The 23,726-nt window shown below is 32.1% G+C and overlaps 1 protein-coding gene across 1 annotated transcript in view; it reads left to right on the top strand.

The window, feature by feature from the left end:
* The window catches only part of LOC118198514 (acetylcholine receptor subunit beta-like 1), a 258,360-nt gene that overhangs the window by 215,178 nt on the left and 19,456 nt on the right, over positions 1-23,726 (top strand). Inside the window, exon 5 of the mRNA XM_085815633.1 lies at positions 16,084-17,113. Coding sequence (XP_085671759.1) covers positions 16,084-17,113 — 1,030 coding nt within the window. The remainder of the gene's footprint in view (positions 1-16,083; positions 17,114-23,726) is intronic.

The raw sequence follows: 23,726 nt of genomic DNA, 5'->3' as shown, positions 1-23,726 counted from the left end.
GCACAAAAATCTCGCTTTTCTGAAGTGATATGTCTTTTTTTCCAGTAGTTTAGTTCTACGGCTTAAACTAAATAAATTTTCAGTTTTTTTTAGAAGACGTAAGAAACTTTTAAGAAGAAATCATTTTTTCCAAACCAGCACTCAGTAATATGTTCTCATAATGTTAACTGAGTTTGATTTATGTATGATAATATTTTTTGTTAAACTTTATAGTTCTTTTTGTATAATATGATAAAAGTTAACATCTTTTTTCTAAGTTAAGATCTTTTTTCTAAGTAAATGTGCAGTATCCTTCCATTTTTTAATCTTCTTATAATTAGCAATGTTTCTGATTTCAGGACTACTGTTTTTCATAAAGCCTTTTCTCTTGGCTTCCCTTCGTTTGCTAAGTCACTTCACCAAGACTAAGCAAAAAATGTCTTCCTTTTAGTATTATGTATTACGCGCTTTCGAAGTTTGTTTCCAGAATGTTTGCGTGTTAATGAACTAAATTATTTGAGATCATTTACCGATGACCGAGGTTTTCTCCCGTGCTCATTGATAAATCCTATAAAAATTTTAACCTTACCATCAGAGATGACATTTCGCTATTAGGGAAGACATTAATAACCTTGTCGTGGTTCTATTTTATTCTTCTATCAATTACAAAATTGCATGAATTCTCTAAAAGTTCAATTTTCAAGTCATTTTCTCACCTCTGAATAAAATGCATATTTTGTCAATGTGATTTAAGATATATCGGCCAAACTAAAACAGCTTTCATGTTTAGCATCAAGAAACAAGAATCTTCTGTCCAAAAAGGCGAAATTAACATGTCTTCGGTAACTAATCACAGTTGGGAATTTAATCACTATTTTGGCATCGGGTCTGTAAAAATTTATCCAAAATCTTCTTAATTGGTGAACTTGATTTCCTTGAAGATTTTCATATCCACAAGCGTTTATCTTGTTTAGTTAATGACTTTAATTCAAATCCAGGCCTTCCTATCCATTTTTATTTCCTATTAGCTTAATCTTGAATTTGCGTTACAATTTCTGCCGACAGATGACGTTACATTCTTGTCGCTTTACTCCTTTTTGGGTATAAACGCAACCATGGCTTTCCTTTCATTTCTTTGCTCCGGATGATGAGGCACCTGTACCAGTTTGCCTTTAAAATAGATAGAGTCTTGACTAAAATATATGTTAAACACAAGTTTGAAGGTTGTTGTTTGCCTAATTTTAGGTTTTACTTTTGAGTATTTCTCTTCTTTCTTAAATGGAATTAAACTTAATATTTTTTTGAAAGCGTGGTTGTAATTATATTTAACGTGGGCAGAATTCAAGCTGAGATATCTTTGTTTACCTTTTTAAGAAAAGTTAAGAATTAATCATTATTGTGTACTTTATTAAACGCTTTCTGAATTCTTTCTAATATATAAGTGTAGATGTCATTCCCACAGCTAATATCTTTTTTTCATCCTTTCACTATTACTTTTAGAGGTGATGCTCGCTTTCCTTTTATTAAAAGCTGATGTGTACACCACATAACTTCCTTGTACGAAATATAAAATTATACGCGTTTTTCCCTGCATTTAGTTTAAACTTATTCCCTCGAATTTCATTAGATTTCTTATTAAATTAATTCAATTCCCACTTTGCGGCAAGATAAAAATACATAAAAACTCAAAATATCTTCATTAAAAATTGAAAGATATAAAAAAATATAAAACACTAAATACAGTTAAAACAATTAAAAAAACAATTTTAACAATTAAAACTGCAGTTCTATGCAAGAACAAGTAATCAGCCAGATGGCCAAAAAATATATTTTTCGGTGCACAAAACCAAAAGTTTCTTTTGGTCCCACTCCGTAAAAGGATAATTAAGGTGCAGAAATACTTAATTCACTATTCTGCTAAGTAAATGTAATGTAAACACGTATGGCTGCTATGGTAAAAATATTTAGGCTTAGCGGCACTTCAACAATTTTTAAATTGTTGAAAATTCTAAAATTATTGCATGAAGATTAACTAAAGCAATGAAAACTTTAACCGGAAGATAGGAACAATATAATTCAATAATTTTTAAACCGAAAGATGCCCAATTTACCAACATATAAGAATAAAAATAAACTGGGGTCACAGATCCGAGTAACAGAGTGGGTGTGTATATTTATATATATATACATATATTTGGTGCTGCCGATTGCAACCAAACAGGGAGGTGCACAACTACATTACATAGGTACAGCCGGCATGAGAAAATCTCTTCTGAATCCATTAGTTTTATGATTCGTTTGGGGGGAAGTGCTTACGTACAGATGTCACGCAAAAGCAGCGTTAAATTGCATTTAGCGGTCAAAATGGATATTTTCGTTCAAATATGTTACCGGCAATTTTTCGTGGTTACAGTACTTCCTTTACATTGTGTAAGGAAGTAAAAATAGTAGAAATATTCTATAATAATTATTAAGGTATTATAAACAAATTAAAATGAAATCCTTAGAGCCACCAATAGGTATGGATGTAATCAAATTTATCGTTACAAAATTAAACTTATTAACTGAAACACTAAAGAGTTCATGATTAGCTATCGCAAGTTAACAATAAATTAAAATAACGGAAACTCACTACAATACAATTAACAAATTAAGGGAATTAAAACTGTAATGTGCTAAATTACAACCTGCAGCAGTTAACTTTAATTATATACATTACAAAATATACTTGAAAAATTTTTAATCGTAATTAGTTACAAATTTTTTTTCAAGGTAAGGACTTAGTATTTTATCTAAAAAATGCTTTTTCATTTACTGTTTGCTGAAAGATCTACAAAATAAACTAAGACCATTTATATTCTAAAAATGTTTCCTTGGAACGGAAAGCATAAACGAACCCTTCCGGCGAAGGAACGTTATTATTATTATTTTTTTTCCTAGAGATATTTTCCATTTGATGAAAAGATGGAGTTTGTTTTGAGAATAAGAACACCTGGAATTTGTTTCGCATAGAAACTTTTTTCTTTAATGAAGAAGGATTCCTGGTATTTTTCCTTATTCAATTACTTACTTAGATCAGTATGTCGGAAGAATCCTAGAAATATTCCAAGAATATATAATGAATTCAATTCCTTACTTACAACTATACTTACATAGTTATAAATCATAATGTAAATTGAAATCTGTAAACTTCTGTTTCAGAAATGACTTATCTCATTAAGTATAGCTATTCGTACACATTCACACACACACACGTATATATACATATATATAGTGATATCTTTTTGATTTGTGTTGTAATTATATAATTAGATCTTTAAATGCATCGGCGAGTGATATGAATGAAAACATAAGGTACGAATTAAAAATCTAGAGATAATATGTAGTCATTAATATGTTTGGTCTTGAAAAGTCAACCGCACACTTACCAAGAACCGAACGCGATAGCTTCCATTTGCTATCTGGATATGCCAATTATTACTTACAAGGTAGAAACGACCTTAATTTCTTATAATACTTTCTCCTCAATTAAGCGGCGACTGAGAAGAAGAGTGAAACCTAATGAACTATATGGTGATGAGTTACATTTTAATTCTGACGCTACTCTACCAAATATTTTGTGAGCAGGAATATTAGAATATCAACTTTGATCTCACCCACAATCCCACAATTTAATTTCTTAGCCGTATATGTTAACAACTTCATCGAAAATGTATGCGAATGAAATGCTTTAAGTCCTCCTATCCTGTCCATTTAAACAACAATTAGAGTAGCATGTACATGTAAAAGTGGGTGGGACACCCGAATTTCACCATTGATCGCCCAGGTATAGTCCAACCTCACTAACTGTGAGTTGTCCTACCAATTTTGAAAGAAAATACCTGGGGGGATGAGAGGGACTTTCATCGTACTTTCCCTATCACGAACCTCTGTTTGCCTCGTATTTTGAGTGCTCCCTTGACGAGCCTATACTTTTACATTTGAGACGCTATACTCTTACATACAGTCATGCTTGCCTCGGAATTCGAATCTGAGCAGATACAATTGCCATCTGAAGTTGATGACAAATTATGTCCGTTACACATACTTTTGTTAGAAATCAATCCATTGCATATATGCTGTTTAGTTGATATGGTTAAGTCAGCTGAGCAAAGCCAGCTGATTTAACTGTGGGCCCAGGCCTGAAACCCGAGGATGGATGTTTGTTAGTGTATGGTATCGTTTCTGCATGGGCATATATAAAATATTGTCGAGGCGAAAATCCTATCCAGAAGTTGATGGTTGGAGAAGGAAGACAGAAAATTCTAGATTCATTCCTCTAATAGTTATTCGTCAAAATTGAGACGGAACGAAAACAACAGAGGAGGGTTTGGGAACCGACATGTTAAAATCCAGTTAACGGGTCGTCACTTCATCTGCGCAAAATTATGCTACGTATTGGTACCCTGCTACATCAGAAAACACAAAGATATACCAATAACAACGGAAGATACAACAAATCCATGTTTCAAATCCTTTTCGAAAAGAATTTTATTCTGTAGCATAACGCTGCAAAACTCCAAAGGCGCTTCATGCGAATCCGTCTTTGAACGTGCGTTAATATTTTCGGTACCCTTTGCGAACACAGTTTTTTGTAGTGCAAATGTTCAGCCACAGTTTCATGAACGTTTTTGAAGGTTTTGAAAATGAAGTTACAAATCTGAAATCGTGAATCGCCTATTGGAATGAGCGTTTTCATCTATTTTATTAACAAGAGTTCTTCGGCAATCAAAGATGGACATCCACTGCCTCCCTCGTCGTGCACATTTTCCTTTCTTTCTTTAAAGATCCTAGACTTTCGCACCATAACTTCATTCATCGCGTTTTCTTCGTAAGTTTTACTTATCTCACGATAAATTCACAAAGTCCAATATTTCTCTCATTTAACCATTACCATTATCGTAATTGCTAGTCTGGCATCAGCCTTTCGGCTATAACCAGATCGTCTTGAAAATAATGCCGAAGGCACTTGAAAATGAAAGGGGTGAAGCGACAAGCCGCCTAAAGGCGAAAAATCAAAAATGCCAAAACGTGTGACAGTAACTTCAAGTTATTGCAAAAAGTTCAGATAGAAAAGAAAAATAAGTCTTGAGTTAAATAAAAAAAAGTGTTCGGTAAATAGCTATCTACATTATTTATAAAAACGTATGCAGAGATAAGAAATTTTGAGTAACAAAGAGAATATAAATCTTGGTTAAATACAAAAGATAAGATAAAAATCAATGGGACTCGAACTTCGGATCCGAGAATTCGGTCCGAGGGCGAAACTCATAGCGCTACGATAACACAAGTAGAAAAAAGGGTTAGAAAAAAGTGTTCACAACCCTATGACTGCGGGTACTATGACGTACACTGATCGTTTAACGTCTGCGCGCCGCTATGCGATCACAATAAAAATGTTTTAGGTTTAAAAAAATTCTATGTAAAAATCTCATTTTTAATGAAACAAAAATGGCGTCCAACATGGATATCAGCACAAAGGGAAATGCGACCAATCTCGTTTTCTTATGTGCACGTATCCAGCTATAAATTTACCTTGACAACGTAAATGGTGCCAGCCGTCCAAAAGATATTCTAGAATGTGCTCTTAAAGACAAAACGGTTGGGAAACCTGGGGATAGCTATTCAAGCTACAAGCTGGGTCGTGAAACAGTGAAAGGGTCTCTTATACTTCTGCGAAATCGTAACTGCGTATTTGAGAGACTTCAACAAATGATACTACAGGTTGAATGTCACTGCTGACAGCACTATTAGTTTTAAACATATCCTATAGTAATCATTAGAATTGATGCCTGAGCCAAACCTTTTCATGGTATACGAATACATCTGAATTCATTATAAATATTATCATAAACAGTTTAAACAATATGTAAAACAGGCACTAAAATGTATTGCTTATTTCAATTATCGGACATTTGATTAACTGAAATGAAACGACATTATAAGACAAAGGTAACTGAACAAAAAGCAAAATGTTGAAAGTTCAGTTCTTATAAAGATCAAAGGAAATTCTTAAATTTTAGGTAAATTAATTAGTTACATTTTTATTCTCCATTTACTCGAAATTAAGTATTCGCAATATTTAAAAATAATGAAATACATTAAAACTTCTCCATCGTTTACATTTTAAGGTAAGTACAGAGCTTAATAAAATAGCATTCTTTTGAAATTGTTCTTCGTTTTCTCCCGAATTCATCTCAAATGTGTAAAAGAGAAATTTTGACTACACAGTAGGGACATCTAAGGAGGGGGGGGGGGGTATTTTCTGTTCATCATCGTAGAAACGGATGGTATTTAAAGCATTCTACGTATTCTTGGATATCTTTTGCTTTAATTGTAGTAAATTTGATTGAAAAGATGAATCATTTTGTGGGTACAAATGTTTAACATTCATTCGAGTCAGTCTCTACAAAACAAAATTTGTAAATTTAAAATATATTTCATATCAAAAAGAGTTTTAATTGTTAAACAAATTTTTTTAGAATACGTAATATATCGTAAGAAAACGAGTTTCTTTCAAAAATATTTAAATTTCAAGTAATATGTCTTTACATAGTAATTTTAAGCAGAAATTTCGAACTGTCTCCAATGAATAATCCACACACTGATACATTCTTTAGTGTTAGAAAATGCACTATCATGAAAGAAAGGAGATAATTATCTTCCTTCTTCATGCAATTCTTACATAGAAAGCCTATTCAACATGATGCCTTGCTTCTTGTCTACAACAATTGTAGTAATCGTGATAATTTCTCGTTAGAGATTGATCTTCTGATATGTAAAATTCAAGTGAATTATCACTAAACTAGCAACCAAATTAGAGAATTTTAGTAATGTTTAAACAAAATAACGAAAAGACATGCTTAATTGAAAACATTTTATTACTGAAGTACACGCCACATAAACTAAATGTTGAAAAAAGAAATTAATAACAGAAATTAGAGTATTAAGTAATTTTTAATGCTTGACTGTGCATTAATGTTTTACTTACAGTCAATGGGTATTGTCCTTCGACCGCAACTTCCGGTGGAGTATGACATTACTTTATCAGAGTATAGCATTACTTCAGCATTAGTACTTTTGATAAGAACGAATGCCCTGACTGCGTGTGGCCCTTGCATTGTTGATGCCATAATGTTTGTGACTATTTACCTTAATTATTACTTTCACTAGAAAGAAGGTTATAGGATTTATTTGTAAAATGAAGGTTAATATCTGAATGCATTTGATGTGCGAAAAACGCTTTAGGAGAAGATAAAGAATAAAATTTTTTGGTTTATTGGAAATTTTTGTCAACTGAAAATTCTTCGATAAGGAAGACATAAATCTGTGCATATGTTCTTTATTTTGATGCTATTTCTTCTGTATTCTTTTCCTTTTATGAAAAAGGCTATATATCTTGGAGGTGACGAATGGATTACGAAATGGAGGTCTTTTATTATTGGAGTATATGAATTGACAGTACAGGCCGTCTTGTAATTCGCTGCACATGCGACATATGATAAGGAAATGCTTTTGAAGTAAAGGGAGGTCGGGAATGGCCTCATGGATTAAAAAAATCCATTTTTTGTGGGAAATATAGTTATTGTTTAATAGTTATTGTTCCATAGTTATTGTTTAATTAGTATCATATACTGGATATATTCGAATACATATTGTAAATCGCCATGCGTTTTTGTGCGGCATCCCATTTCTCCTGCAAAGTTGCTATTGCTTTTGTTACTTGTTTGTAATGAGATAATATCTTGTCTTTGACATGTATAATACTTTGCTATTTATTATAGCTGTGTTTTATACGGTTGATTTTGAAATCTGCTTGTTCGTTTTCTTCGTAACCTTACGTTCGTGAGATAATAATGTGCTGATGCTTAGCATTTGTTAAATTATATTCATTATCGAAAAACTTGCTGTGTGTTTGCAATTTTGATTAGCAGTCAGATTTTGATATGTAATATTTTTATGCTGATTCTTGCATATTCTAATATTTTCTACATTGCTATTAACTCTGCTTATGTTATATTACTTTCACTCGCCAGATATACTTTCTGTGTATGTATTGCAGTATTGTCTTTTTCAAGACAAATATACAGCCTGTATTGCCTTTGATTTTAGAAGCAACTGTGAAAGCTAAATGGGTAATACAGCTATTAATATCTTGTTAGTGATGTCACGTTGGTGTTCGTTAAGCTAGATGGTAGTGAAGTATGCAATTTTGGTTTCATAATATAATACCTTTCATAATTGTTTGTTTTGAAAATGTTTGTGAACGGCTTTGTTGAGACAGTAAGTTGTGGGACTTTGCTGCTAAGTCAAACTTTTAATGCAGTAATTTCGAAGTTCAAAGGAAAATATTCTTCAGCTGAGAGTGGGAAAAGGAATTGAACAGCAACATATGCTTGCATGACAGATCTTAAGAAATTTCGAGAAACATCTGATCAATCACAAAATCTGGACCTCCATTATTGTCTGTTAATGAAAGTATGAACAATGAATAACTGAAAATCAAATTCTTTAAATATTAGCGGTAATAAATGTTAGAATGAATTCGAATCATTAACTGGAATAGAAAGACTTCTGAGGATGTGTGGATACTTTAAGAAGTCGGGTGCACTAATGCTTTCGAAAACACTTTTTGAATGATACTGTCACAGACACGGATGTCGCAAAGAACTCAAAGGTATGGATTTCCGATTAACAATACCGTAATGTAATTATTTATGGATCATTTTTCCTCGAAACCTTTCCCCTTTTTGCAGCAAAAACTTTCTAATTTCGCTTTATTTGATCAATATATGTCAAAATATACATTGTTGAAAAAAACTTCTGGAATTCAATTAGTCTTTTTCTCTAACGCAGCCTCAGGTAATATCGCCGTAAATCGAAGCATATTGTTTTGTTTCTTTGTTTCAATTTCTCTATATCTTGCCTTAAACTTTATTGCATTTTACTGTGCGGAATAAAAGTCATCTTACAACTGAAATTTATTCCGTCGAATAAACAACAATCAGGTTGGATATCAATGGAAGAAACCTAATAACAATCAAAAATCCACCTATTTTACCTTCTTCATCAAAGAATTTACTTGTACAATAAAATTATTTTTTATTTGGAATTCATTTTCCTGATAAGTTCTAATAATGACATCAAGAAATTCAGGCTTAAAATAATAATAAAAATATATTACTTATCTACTAAATCTACTTCTTACTGTACAGCAAATTTGTACAATATACTATTTTAAGAGGAAATCATGTTTCAGAAAAGTGGGAGTTCTACGGGCATGGTAGTAGTAATGAAAGGTCTCTTTACATTACATTTTTATCAATCGCCACATTAGGATTGCATAATAAGCACACATGGTTTTCTTAATAATAAATGAAATAAAATTCTTTTTCCCACATAATATTAAGATGACGTCTCTCTTGCTGTTTACGTCTTTTTCCCACGAAGGTTTTGTACTTTTAACCCGAAAACAAATTCATGAAATTACGATTCCAAAATCAGCTTTAGAAAGTCCAATTTCAGGATATGTAAAGTTTAATTGTGATTAATTGTTCAAAATATGTTGGATTTAGCTAGTAGTGTATTATCTTTCGCAGGATATAGAACTTCAGTTTTTTTTTTCGTTTTAATTACATTTATGGAAAGATATGTAAAGAGCTGAGACCACCCTATATAATATACGTAAATATAATTTTCTTCTAGAAAATGCGTCGCCAATAGACGAGTGGTTAAGATGGCTGGATAATGGTTGTTTGACCGGGCTTTGGATTCATTCCAGTAGAGAGTACTGGCTGCATGGTTTGTTTTCATGGTTTTTGCCATATGAAACATGAATACGAGCCATGTTTTCTTTAGAAAGATCTCCACGAAGACATCCTTCCCCTTAGACAGATCTCCATTTAGACTTTGCCGTATTCAAACAACCTAACTTTATAAAGTATTTATCCCACCTTCTTAGCATGCCTTCGTAATGTATTGATTAGCACACTCTGGGTGCGTATACCAGACGTCCGTGGTTCGATTCCCGGTGAGGCCGTTGCTCATTTTTCATCTCTCCTGCTTCAAAAAATCCTAATGTCTCTATAGTGGCTCCCGAACTGAAAGGGTGGTGGATGATGATTCTCCACACCCAGAATTTGGCGATTGGGTCTCGTAAACACCAGTCGTTCTTTAAAAGGGGCAGTATATGAGTTATTTCTGCCGCCTTCTTAGCAGGCCTTCATAGTGTAGAGGTCAGTACGCTGGGCGCGTATTCCAGAGGTCCGTGGTTCGATTCCCTGCGAAGGCTTTGCTCATTTTTCACTTGTTCTTGTTTCAAAAATAGCCTAATGTCTCTATAACCTAACCAAACGTTTTTAAGGAAATTCACATTTAACTGCAAAATAAATTTACTTTTATATTTTTTTAGTCAGTACACATAAAAATGATTGCCGAGAGAAAACACCACCTCTGTACAATTTTCTGGCCACGGTAAAGCCTGATATCGGTCATCAGGTAACTGTACATTAAAAAAACTAATTTAGAGACTGTTTTCATTTTTCTGCATTAGTAGGTGGGGAACAAAACTGTCGTGCATAGTTACAAAATAAATTTGAGAAAAAATTCTTTCTCAAAGTTATTTATTATAAGCATTTAGAGATATATCAGATAAAAATGCTTAGTTCTTACATATTTTGTCTATAAAAAGTCTGAAAAAACTAAAAATTAAGTAATTTTTAATAATTTAGGATGCACATCAGTAGCTATTATATCCATCATCACTATGAATATTCTCATATATGTCATCAACTCAACCCATGGGCAATCCGTCTAAGGCGTATGGAATACCAAACATGGCAATCACCTGTGAAAAGAAATTTTTTTTTTTACTACTTTTCCTAGCAGTATTCTTCTAAGCGATAATTAACAGATCAGTGTCAGTATATTATGCAAATATGTTATGTGGACTATATCGACGTTACGCTGTTTCAGTATAACAATTCCAATTACATTTTAACAAAATGTTTAACAATATGGTATATTAAAGGAGTCTTAACTTTACATTCTGTAAACGAAATATTCTCTAGACAAACTTTTCGCTTCATTCGCTCTATTACATTGTGAAGATGGATATATACATATATATATGTAAAAGAAATAATGTAAATAATATATATATTCTGTAGAAATCTTGAGATTAGAAAAACAACTTGATACAACTTGCTTGGATAGTATGAAATCGCATAACGGAAAAGAAACGTTTGCAGATGAAGCCATTGATTCAGCATAGTTTGATTTGCTAAACGGAGCAGGCCATGATACGGATAAATGAATTCTCTCATCATCATTTATGGGTGAGCTATGTACTCCTCAATTCTATACAGCTTATATCTTTTTAGACAAAGGAAGAAGCTGAGCAACAAAGAGAAACAGGAAAAAGGGATGCTCAAAGAGTAACAGCAGATCATTTTATACAGATTCATTTTATTCAAATTTTGAACTGCGATTGGATAAAAAGTATTCACACTGCTACTCTCAACTGATGGCATAATGAGGATTAATTTTCAGAAGACGCACTTTAGATGCATGTATTTTTACATACAAGGGGGCGTAGCAAATTAGAATGATGAATTAAAAGGACTCTTGATATATTAAAGTTATTAGTTTTCTTTCATATTTTATGTCTCACATATTTATATTTGCTTCTCTCTTCGTAGCTTTGATATTTACATAATTTTTTTGTTTATTTAACCTTACTACATTAATGACAACAAGAACATTTTGCATGTAAGGTGTTATAACATGAGGAGATTCCAGATAGATCATTTTAGTTTTTTTCAGTTTTTATGGGTTTGCATACGTAGCAACTTCAATCATTCCAAAAGAAGGCATCGTTTTAAATCAACCCAAATTTTGAATTCACAATTTTAATTACAAATTCATTGTTAGCAACGCTACTGTTTTATTTAGATAGAAATATGTTATTCAAAAATTATCTTAATAAGTCTGTAGAGTCCAGTAGATAAATTTCTGTATGAAAACTGGAGTAGCAGGAAAGTACACAAGAGAAGGTTTAAAGTACGATTTATTGGTTCTTTAAAATTTACAATGTGTCAACTTGTCGCTAACAAGCTTCGCCTCTGCTTGGGCGGTAATTGAAAATCAAATAACGAAACTAAAATTTGAAGATATTAACAAATGACAGAAGTAGACTACAGGACTCAGCGAGATCCCGTAACTTAAGCCCCGTTCGAGACTTGTGGTAGCAAGTAAATGCAATTAAACCACTTGAACCAGCAATAATCAAATGTACCATACGACAGAGACGGCGACTAACTCTCCCTTTCTCCTACCGAAACTCGGCTTTTAAATACTTTCTACAAATTAGAAATTTGAATTCCTTCACGCGCGTTACAAAATTGAACTATTCTGGTACTGACAATAAGGGGAATGGAGGAAAATTCTAATTATAGGAAAGTTCTAAAATTAAACGTTAACTTGTTAGTTAAATAAAATAAATCCCTACAAGTCTGTTAAACGTTTGACTAGAAGTACAGTTTTGAAAGCGCAAATTAAGAATTTGGCGATACTTATCACATTGTTCAAATTAATATTACACTTCATTCACGAGTACCGTAACGCATTCATTACAATAAAATGAATAGCAATTCTGATTACTTTTAATTCCTCTTCTTTTGTCAGATAAATGTATGAAATAAGAAATGAAACAGAAATACTGACAAAAGAATTAAAATATTTATTATTTAAACAGAAATCTTCGAGTTATGCACAAGACATTTAAATATCTTTACTGTAAAATATGCGACTTAATTAGTCTTGTTAGGGAATTAATCTAATTAGAACATGAAAACGTTTTGAGCAAAGAAATTTTTCCCAAAATTATTTGGAATGTTACTTTTTTAACATACATCTTTCTCAAATGAGGCCTTTGACAATTTATTTGAGCTACAGATTTACGAAAATATCTTCAAATCGATATATGAGAATTATATTTCAATTTTTATAATGTAATTATAACAATATTTATACACAGATATAATTACAGAGCTATAATGTTCGTAATTACTACAACTATGCATTTCGAAATGAAAGAAGCGTTTGTCTTAACGCCTTAAATTAGAAAATGATGAAAACACATGCTGCATCTAAGCAACTGTAACAAAATAAAGAGTTAAATCAGCCCCCAGTAGCGTGGTTATCGGCTGCTGAATTTTTGTAATTCATCTTGGGTTCGAATCTAGGAAAACGGGCTGCTTTTCTGACTTCATTTGTCCTTTTTCTCGTGTGTAATATAAATGCGAGCCAGTTTCCTTAAAAAGCCGTCGACTAAGACATTTCTCTAGTTAGACGAATAATTGTCGCGTATTTTGCCATATTCAAATAAACAACCATTCTTCTTAAGTATTGCATTCCACTGAAAGAATCTACAATGCGAAATACGTAACTTTATATTTATAAACCCAGAAAGACTTTTTAAGACGTAAATATTCTCACTGAAGTTATTAATTCATAAAAAATAGACTACTGTTAAGAGTTAGTGTTTATCAATATTAAACAGAATCTCTGGTTAAATTTAAGCACACGAATTTTTAAGGAATCCTAACATAAACAAAAACATGTTGGAATGCTCTCACAATATTAACATAAATCAGATATCTAAATTAGCAAATAGTTACATTTGTTTACTATTTAGGTTAGAAAGATACACGAAGCTAGGCACAAATATTCTTAGAAAAGTATATTATGTTTCTGACAGCAATTGCAAATTTCATTTATGTAATTAAACTTCAGTGCGTTACAATGATTACCTTCTCAGTATTGAAATATAATGAGGTAAAACCAGTCAAATAAAATACAAACTATCCCGTTTGTAATATTTTCTTTTCTAAACATTGCATGAAATATTCATAAGAATTATTGCAATAGAACATTGGAAATGTAACTATTTTTAATCATTTTACCATTGTAAAGAAGATATCAATTTTTGTGTTAAAAATGTAGTTAGAACTTTATATGATTCTGTATACTTAGCATTTGAGTCATGAATTAGTAGTGGCTTGAATAAATGTAATTACAGTGGAAAACAACTTCATAATAAAGATTCTTTCTTCGTAATATATTCTAAGAACATTAAAAAGGTATGTTAAAAATTAATTCCCTCCACATGTAATAAATATGGCATCTCTGATCTATATTTTTTAAAACAATTATTCACTGTTTATTCCCATTTTACTCTAGGTGTCTTAAATTTTACATTTGCAGGCATTTGAGGAATTGTATTAATAACGAATCATTATTATTCATCTATCTGTGTAGGAAAAAGCTAAGCAAGTAAACAGTATATAAAAATAATTGATTGTTTCATTTCTATTATGACTATTTCTTTGTTTGATTTGCATTTTGTATATTGAAAACAAATTGGTGCTGGATGAATCTAATTGTATCCCGAATGCCTCATATTCAATAAAAACTGCAAATGTTATAAAGAAGGAGTTATTAATTATCAGAAGATAGCAAATCTAATCGAGATAATTAGTCTTGCTTTCTAATCTACACATAATATATTAGATGCTTCTTTATTGCTTCAATATGTTATTTTTTAAGACAGGATCTTATTAAATTTGAATATTTATTTCACATTGCCACTCAGCGCAACTGAAAAGAATATCCATTACAATTGGGTTACCTAAACATCTTAATGTCCTATACGGGTTTGGACAGCTGCCCAGCATCATCTGGAAATAGAAGTGAGCTGGTATTGGTAAGGGTCTGCGAATTCCTTTTGATTTGCCCCGACTTGAACAAGTTCATCTTGATCAGGAAACGATCCACCCAAGGAGAGCTATTGTTCACTCTATAGGAATATTTTACTTTATTTTAAAACAGCTAATTGTTCAGACCAGACTTCTTTTGCCGTCTGCAAATTATTACGGTATTTTGCATTCCCAGGGGTTGCAGAAGTTAGCTTTATATTTCTGAACTAAAATTCATCTAGAAAATGGGAACAACGAAAGCATGATATTCTCAGATAGAAGAGAAGCAAAAGTTTGGTCATACGATACGCAAATGTATTTTTAAGATGAAGGTTGCATTTAATGATATTTTTGTAATTTAAATTTCGACACTTATTCCAAGATGATTAATATTGTAAAGAAAGGTTTTTAAACACTTTTTCTATAATGCTGAAATTTGCATCTTAAAAATTGATACCGTAAAATATATTTTTTCGAATACTTCAATTTAAGTAATAAAAATCGATTTTATAAATTTTAAAAATAATTCTTTAAGTTAATTTTCTTTGTTTCAGGCTTTCTTAGATATATACTATTCTTTGTCTAAGATAATTAATTTTTAATTTAATAATATTTAGTTATTATATACAGGTTGCAGCAGCGTTAATAGCGTAATTTGACTTGCGTAGTACAATGACGTACTGCATGTGCCTTTGCTGTTGAACGTTATTTCAAGATTCCGTTATTGCTACCCAGGATCTATTTCGGCAACATTTCAACTCGGGACGTCATGTGAAAGTTCCAGATGGACGGACCATTGCGATAGACATTTCCAGGTAGAGTAATTTCCCGTTTTGTTTCCATTTCCTGGCCGCCTCGCTAACCTGATCTTTCATGTGCAGACCTTTTCCTTTGCGGCCACTTGAAGCAAGAAGTTTTCCGAACGTGTTGTGCCACCATTCCTGAGTTGAAGGATCGCATCAGAACTGCCGTCGACAATGTCCCAGGCAATACTTTACGCCGAGTCATGGCAAGCTTCCAACGCCGCCTAGATGAATGTGTTGTGCAGAGGAGGCATCATTTGACAGGCATCATATTCTAAATGTAATCCACGCAATGGACAATGATTTACACATTAGTAAATGGCATACATTTAACTATTAATTGACATAAGAGGTAATACATAAATTGCAGTTATTTCCTTATGGTGTGTTTTTAATATCCTGCTATGAACGCTGTCGCACCCTGTATAAGGGTTTAATTTTTGGTTTTAGAGAAGCTATTAAAAGTTTTGAAATTATTTTTATTTACAATTTTGTTTCCTTTTTAGTGCGGATGGTAATTACGAAGTCCGCTACAAATCCAACGTCCTGATTTATCCTGAAGGCCAAGTCATGTGGGTTCCACCAGCCATCTACCAGAGCTCTTGCACCATTGACGTCACGTATTTCCCTTTTGATCAACAGAAGTGTGTTATGAAATTTGGATCCTGGACTTTCAATGGCGATCAAGTGTCCTTAAAGCTCTATAATGACAACTACTGGGTGGACTTGTCCGATTACTGGAAGTCCGGGACATGGGATATCGTCGAAGTTCCGGCCTTTCTTAATATCCACAATCAGTCCAAAAGTGGCCAGCCGACAGAAACGGACATCTCTTTCTACATCACTATCAGGCGGAAGACTTTATTCTATACGGTCAACTTGATCCTGCCTACGGTGCTCATTTCCTTCCTCTGCATCCTAGTGTTCTACCTTCCAGCCGAAGCCGGCGAGAAAGTGACCCTCGGTATCTCGATCTTACTCTCGTTGGTTGTCTTCCTTCTGCTGGTTTCAAAAATACTGCCACCGACCTCGCTTGTGCTGCCGCTCATTGCTAAGTACCTGCTATTCACCTTCCTTATGAACACAGTATCCATTCTGGTCACTGTGATCATCCTCAACTGGAATTTCCGGGGGCCTAGGACTCATCGGATGCCCAACTGGATCCGAGTGGTCTTCCTTAAGTACCTGCCCATCATGCTATTCATGAAGAGGCCCAAGAAAACGAGGCTAAGGTGGATGATGGAAATGCCCGGACTAGGTACCCATCATCACTTTCACGGAGGCTCTCCAGACCTGAAAAAGACTGCCACCTGCCACACGGTCAAAGGTGCCAGAGGCAAGATGGATTTTGTGGAAATGGCCGATATCCATCATCCAAACTGCACCGTTGCCCGCAATCCTCAACAGGTCGGGGAGCCACAGCTTAGAGACATTGAAGGGGCAGAAACCCTCTATCTCACGCCAGAAGCATATAGAGCTACGGAAGCTATCGAGTTTATTGCCGAACATCTCAGAAGTGAGGATGAATACATACAGGTACAGAAATTTATGAACTTAATCTCTCTATATATACTTGATATGCAACAGTTAAAATTTTGTTTTAAGTACCTTACTTTAGATTGTGAAATTTAATATACATTTATATATATATCTATCACAATATCATATAAAATGATAAAAATAACATCATATTTACACAATATCATATAACAAGATAAATAACGTAACATAACAATTTATTGCTATCATACATTATTTATCTTGTTACTTGAGAATTTTTTCCATGATGACTATTTTAATCTGATGGCTCAATTTTTAAATAGCTCTTGGAAAGAAAATTAAGCAAAACTTTTCTTGATGGCTTTGTGTTATCACTTAAATAATTTTTGGGTCTTAATCTTTAAATGATCCGATGTATATAAGTAAAAGGCAAATCAGTTTTGAAAAGTAAAAAGCATTCAAGTGGAAGTCTGTGGATAATATTATATCTTAAGTGTATTACGAAAGATGAAATAACTAGATATGTCGCCCTTTTCATTGCATTTAATTCAAAGAATTACGAATTAGACAACGCAGCGCATTACGAATTGCTTAATGTTAAGCTAAATAGAAGCAAAAAGAGTATGTATAATTAAATATTAATGCCAATCATTTGTAATTATGAAGATAAAACATTTTACAAAATAAAATAAAAGTTAAATTAGTCTAGCGTGTTTTCGCTAAGAGTACTGTATCTAAACATTAATATATTTCTTTGACGAATATCTACAGCAAAATGTCAGAAGAAAATTATTAGTTTTGATAAATGCAATTTATTAATGAAAGAACAATGATTTCTTACCTATTTGCAAGCATTGCTTTTGTATAAGCATGGAATTGTCACAAAATTTCTTGTTTTAAGAGAGAAGAACTTACGTAGTCAATTTTCCATTTCCAGTAGTTGACGAAACTTAAAACTAATGATACCATAATTTAATTTCTGAAATAAAGTTCAATAAAAAATACTTGCGAAAACCCTAGAGTTAACTAAAGTCTATTGAAAAGGCAGGATGCTCTAAATGGTAAATCACTTTTTTAGCTGGAAAATATCTTAAAGTAGCATATTGTGATCATGTGTGTGAGATAAAATCTCTTTCATAATTAGTTTTTTTAGTTAAAATCAGCCTAATATTTTTTTCTTTGCAGTTTATCTAGCCCAATATTTTAGTTTGCAATTTTTCGAATTATAATCTCATATTCAATAGTTTGTGGGTCATATCATATAACATAATCTTGAGTATCAACGTTTGCCGGTTTGGCTATTCGTTTTGGAGATCAAAAATTCAAAAATTCTCGTGCAACTTTCAGCTTTTATGAAATTTATGTCATAAAATCACACTTGATTTTTCCAAAGCATTTTAATCATGTACCATCGGCAACAAGTCTCACCATTAGTTAGCAGCTTTTCAAACTTCATGCAAAATTTGGTATTGATATAGTGCTCTAAATTTGGATTCTTTATTATCAGCCTGAAATACATGCATAGATATTTGTTTTCTGCTCAACAGCTAGTTAAGGTCTTCTGTTATGAGACTCGAACACTCACATTATTTTCATACAATTTCGTCACAGAAGGATGGATGGTATTTCGGAAGTTAAGCTATAGTAGGTACAGCGAAATTTTTCTAGCAGGAACAAGTAAAAATAATTAACAATATTTTAAAGTATACATACCCTGCTATTTTGAACGTCATTTTAGTCTCCATTTGTTTTGTTGGATGAAAAAATTCAAATGAATCTGCGGTAATTAGGTTAAGCATTTTTATTTAATTTAAACTTATTTCTGAATCCACTTCTTTTATTAGGAAAATGATACAGATTTTCAGTAGTGTTTTTAATCTATTATTTGTGAAGACAGAAAAACAGCGAAACGAAAAAGAAAAATAGTGAACAAATACTAATTAACATTAAATAGAGTTTAATCGCACATGTTTGGCGCTTTATATATCTTAAGTGTTTTTTATTTTCCCATCAATAAAATGAAAGTACTTTTGACAAGCCAAAATAACGAATAAAGGTAAATCGTTGTATCAGCAACCTGAATAGAAAGCAAAACTATAACTGTATGCTATTTATTGAACAGTATGTAATGTAATAATCAGTGGTATATGTCATGTGTAAATTTTTGTTTGTACATGTGTATTTTAGTATCCTGAAGACTTTTTTATACAGTTTTATTCATATAATCCTCAACTAATAAAATTTCAAATATCATCAAAGATATTATTAAAATTAATCGAAACAGCATCTAAAGAGCAGCAACTCATAATTTGTCAAATTCGAGAACTTAGTTCATGCATCAAAATACTACGTTTCGAAATTTTTAAATGTAATCTTTGATACTAATTTCTAAAACAAAAGCTCATATTTTTATCTACATTACGTTTTGAGATGATTTCTAGCAAAATGCTAAGTGTTTTAATCTCAGAATAGCTCCAAACAAAAATTTGCTTTAAATGATTTAAGCTTTATGCGTTTAAAATTTGAAGTTCAAAGTTTTATTAAATATAAACCACAGCTTCGTTTAAAATTCTCGGAAAGTAACTGATATCCGCAGCCGCTGGTAACCGATCAAGGACCAAACTGCTATTAAACTGTAGCTTTTGTCAATCAGATTTTGAAGAAAATTTAGATTTTAAAATTGTAGCCTATAACAAAATTCTTTGAGTTAAAATTAACTGAGTATTCATAGAAATAAATCTGTAATACTTATGAAATAATTTTATGATTAAAGATTGAATTTCAAATGTAAACTCTTTTCTATCATATTGGAGGTGTAACTGAATATTGGATGAGTAATTAAACTGACCAAGTGGTTTAAAGACAGATATCAGTTCCCAATAAATATTTCGCAACAAATATTCAAAATGAAATGTTTACATGAATATGACCCACAGGATGTGTTTATATTCATGTCTTTTAGCAATTATTTTAGAATATTTGCTTTAAAAATACTACATTAAACTATTATTTCACGAAATATGTATACGAACCTAATGAAAGTGAAGAAATACATATATCAGTTCGATAAATGAAGATGATTTTGTAAAAACATACGTTTTTACTTCCTTGTACGTAGTAAAAAGGAAGTATTGTAGTCGCGAAAATTTCGAGTATCATATTTCGACGAAAATATACATTTTTACCGCTATCAAATGCAATTTAACGCTGTTTTTGCGTGAAATCAATACGTAAGGCCAGAATAAAGGAATCCTCCTCCCAAAAAAAAATTATAAAACCGATTCAAAATGAATTCTGAAGAGAATTTTTTGTGGAATATTCTGTTCGTACGTACGATAAGTATGTATGTATCTCGCATTATTCACAAACGAGTAGCCTCAGAAGTTGAAATTTTGTATATACAACTGATATTTTGTATATTTCAACCATAATATTAGGAATTTTGTAGATTTCAACCATAATATTAGGAATTTTGTAGATTTCAACCATAATATTAGGCGCACATCTAGGCCGCACCAAAATTATATATATATGTCCCCGTTAAAACATTATTAACATTTTGCTTTCAAATTACTTCAAAACATCTTTCAAAATATAACTTACCAGTATGGATGCACACTTTTAAAATAATTCTACTTTAATTAAACTTAGGAGATAATATAATCAATTAATCAATACTGTTTAGGAAATAAATTATTATTAACTAACTTTGCAGCAATTGCGCAAGTAATAATAACTTGTATTCCCCCTAAATGGATTTAAGATCATACAACATTATATATATATAGTATATATTCACTCTGTTACTCGGCTCAGGGATCTCAGTTTCTTTATTCTTATATGTTTGTAAATTGTACACTTTTTGCTTTAAAAATGATTGAATTATATTGTTCTCATCTTCCGGTGAAGGGCTTTATGCCTTTAGTTAATCTGTATGCATTATTTGTAGAATTATACACTTCTACACTGCGCTAAACATATTATATACCCAGGAATACAACTTCTGTAAAAATTGCTTTAAATAAATAAATTAATTAAATTAAATATCAGTGCAAATTGCTAAACAATGAAGTATATTCAAACAAACGAACCTAAGCAACATATTCACCTAATTTACAATAATATTTTGACTTAAATTTATAGTTTTGACATTGAACATAATTCGTTAAGTTCAGTCATTAACTGTATCGAGAATTAATATTTGGTGGCAACAATTGGAAAAGTGTTGCAATCATTTATAGTGATTTAACGAAGAATCCCTTTTCGAAACTAACAACCCATTTAGACTAAAGCTGTTTTGGGACTAAAAGGAATAATAAACTTTGCTTTACTGTAAGTATAGGATCTAAATAAGCAAAATAACCGCCTTATTTTTGAAGAAACTAAACTATGCAGAATTTTCATGTATATACCTATGTTCCTGGCATAGTGAAAAAGCGACACCACCCAGATCCATCAAATTTTGAATAACGCAGTCCTCCACCCGAACATGTGCACCTGAAAGTCCGAAATTTGAATTTCGAATTTTATATTTCATATTTTGTAAAACTTCAGTGAATTTTTTATGAATAAACCAACGACATGAAAGCGACCAGAGGCAACACTATACGGAATAAAACATTTTTACCTCCAGCGAGGAGACTATCTATCGGAAATTTTGAAGGTATGCTGTGTAAATATTTTGTGATATTTCGGTCGAATTGAATTTCATGTGGCATAAGTGCGAATAACATGATATTAAATAAATAAAGTTAACACCCAAAATGTTAATAATATAAAGATTTAAAAATATTTTAAGTCATCTTACTAAGAAAGCTGAACATTGATATGATGAACTGAGAAAAGCCTGAAAGAAACAAAAAAATGTTTATGCCAACACTTAACACTGACTCAGGAATTCTAAGCATATGTTATATGTTGCTATCCTGTTTTTAAATTTTTGTTAATTTACTGTTGAATTGTATATGGCGTAGATGAGAACAAAATAATGCTTAATAATAAAGCTGAAAAGACAAATGGGTTACCAGGAGTAAGTGCAATAGTAAACTGGTAGATTGCGAGCTTAGCAAGAGCGTAAAAGTCTTTAATAAACCCTTTTGGGCGATTGTTAAAATCTGAAATCTTTTAGATTAAAAAAAATATATATCTTTATTTTCCCCTTCTCTAAAATATTCTTCTACAAGAAATTATTTTTCATTTCACTTTTCTACCTTGTTTCCTGTTAATTTAAAGCCAGTGCCAAAAAACTAATGGCTAGTGAATTATGAGAGTATAAAAATGAAGTTTGTGGGGATGAGGCGGGAGAACAAAATTTCTTCGAGGGACTTCCAATACTCTCACCAGAAGCCAACTAGACAAGAGCGCTGAATATTACTATTTAATCTGCTGCTGTTCCGGGAAACAAGTCACCTGAATGTCACCTGATATAGGTGTGGATAGAAAACATTTTCCCTTAAACAGCCCTCACGAAAGGTATCCTTTCAAGCAATTCTTATTTTTAAGAACATCAATGGATTCTATGCATTCAAATTTAACGTAATTTAAAATCCTTTTAATTTTATGATTATCCAGATACCATTCTGCAGAATCTAAATTACAGTTTTAAATTGTTTATATTTTAAGAAAAAATATTTTTAATTTTTGGGTAAACTATAAAAGTCTCTTTACCGATACTTATTGTTTACTTGCACAAATTTTATCATTTCCCCCCCCCCAAGATAAGTTAAATAATATTATTGCAGCCTTAATCACTGTGTCAAATCGTTTAATGAGTGAGGTCACTTCGACAAGGTATGCAAGGTCTATCTGGATAACTGAAAGCATGGCAAAGAAAACTAGATCGTGGTTACATTACGGTTAGAAAAGAAAAAAAAAAGTGCAGCTACGTTATTTGCTGGAATTCTAATCTAGGTCGAATTATTAGTTTAGTGTCATCGTGTTAGAATTTTTACTTGTTACATAATGTGTTAAAAGATAAATGCGTTTGTTTAAAAGACAAATCTAAAAACTCTTATATCTTTCACCTCACCATTCCATTTGGTGAATTGCTGAAGAAAATGCATGGTATAAACTTTCTCTTTATGTTTTCCTCATGATATAAGTTTAGTTTAGTTTAGCTCTTACTTTCTGTTTACAGATGGTACATCAAAGGACTTTTTTCTTTTATTTTGCATTCTTTCTGCCTGACTTCAGGTTACGGTTTTCAATTTCAGTTCGTCAAATAAGACGTTTTCTCAAACAACAGTAGAGATTGGAAACTTAACATTTGAAGAATATGATTCAAACCACCCGTAACATCTGCAGTGATTGAAGGCTTTGACTACTTCCGTATAGTGGTCCCCATCCTCTTTCGTCCCTCAATATCCCTAGAAATACCCTGGAGGAAAATTGGATCTCTCTCGCATATATAAAATTCGGAACGAGAGTATAAAGAATCTTTTTCTGTCAGAAGGAAAACAGAGAACACCTTGGAGAGACGTGTGAGGAGGACTGCCAGCCTGGGTCAGTCAGTAAAGGATTCGGACTCCTCCATTCTTCTTCTCTTGATCGAAACGACTTTCATCTTCCTTGGTATTCTTCCCAATTTCTTGCTGGGGAGGGAAGTGATACCCCGAGGGAATTTAACCCGACGCCTTTCTTCTAACCCTTT

This window comes from Stegodyphus dumicola, chromosome 4, assembly GCF_044657685.1.
Source record: "Stegodyphus dumicola isolate Sdum_Otavi_A_Nest chromosome 4, ASM4465768v1".
NCBI lineage: Eukaryota > Metazoa > Arthropoda > Arachnida > Araneae > Eresidae > Stegodyphus > Stegodyphus dumicola.
This window is presented reverse-complemented; position numbering and strand designations above follow the sequence as displayed.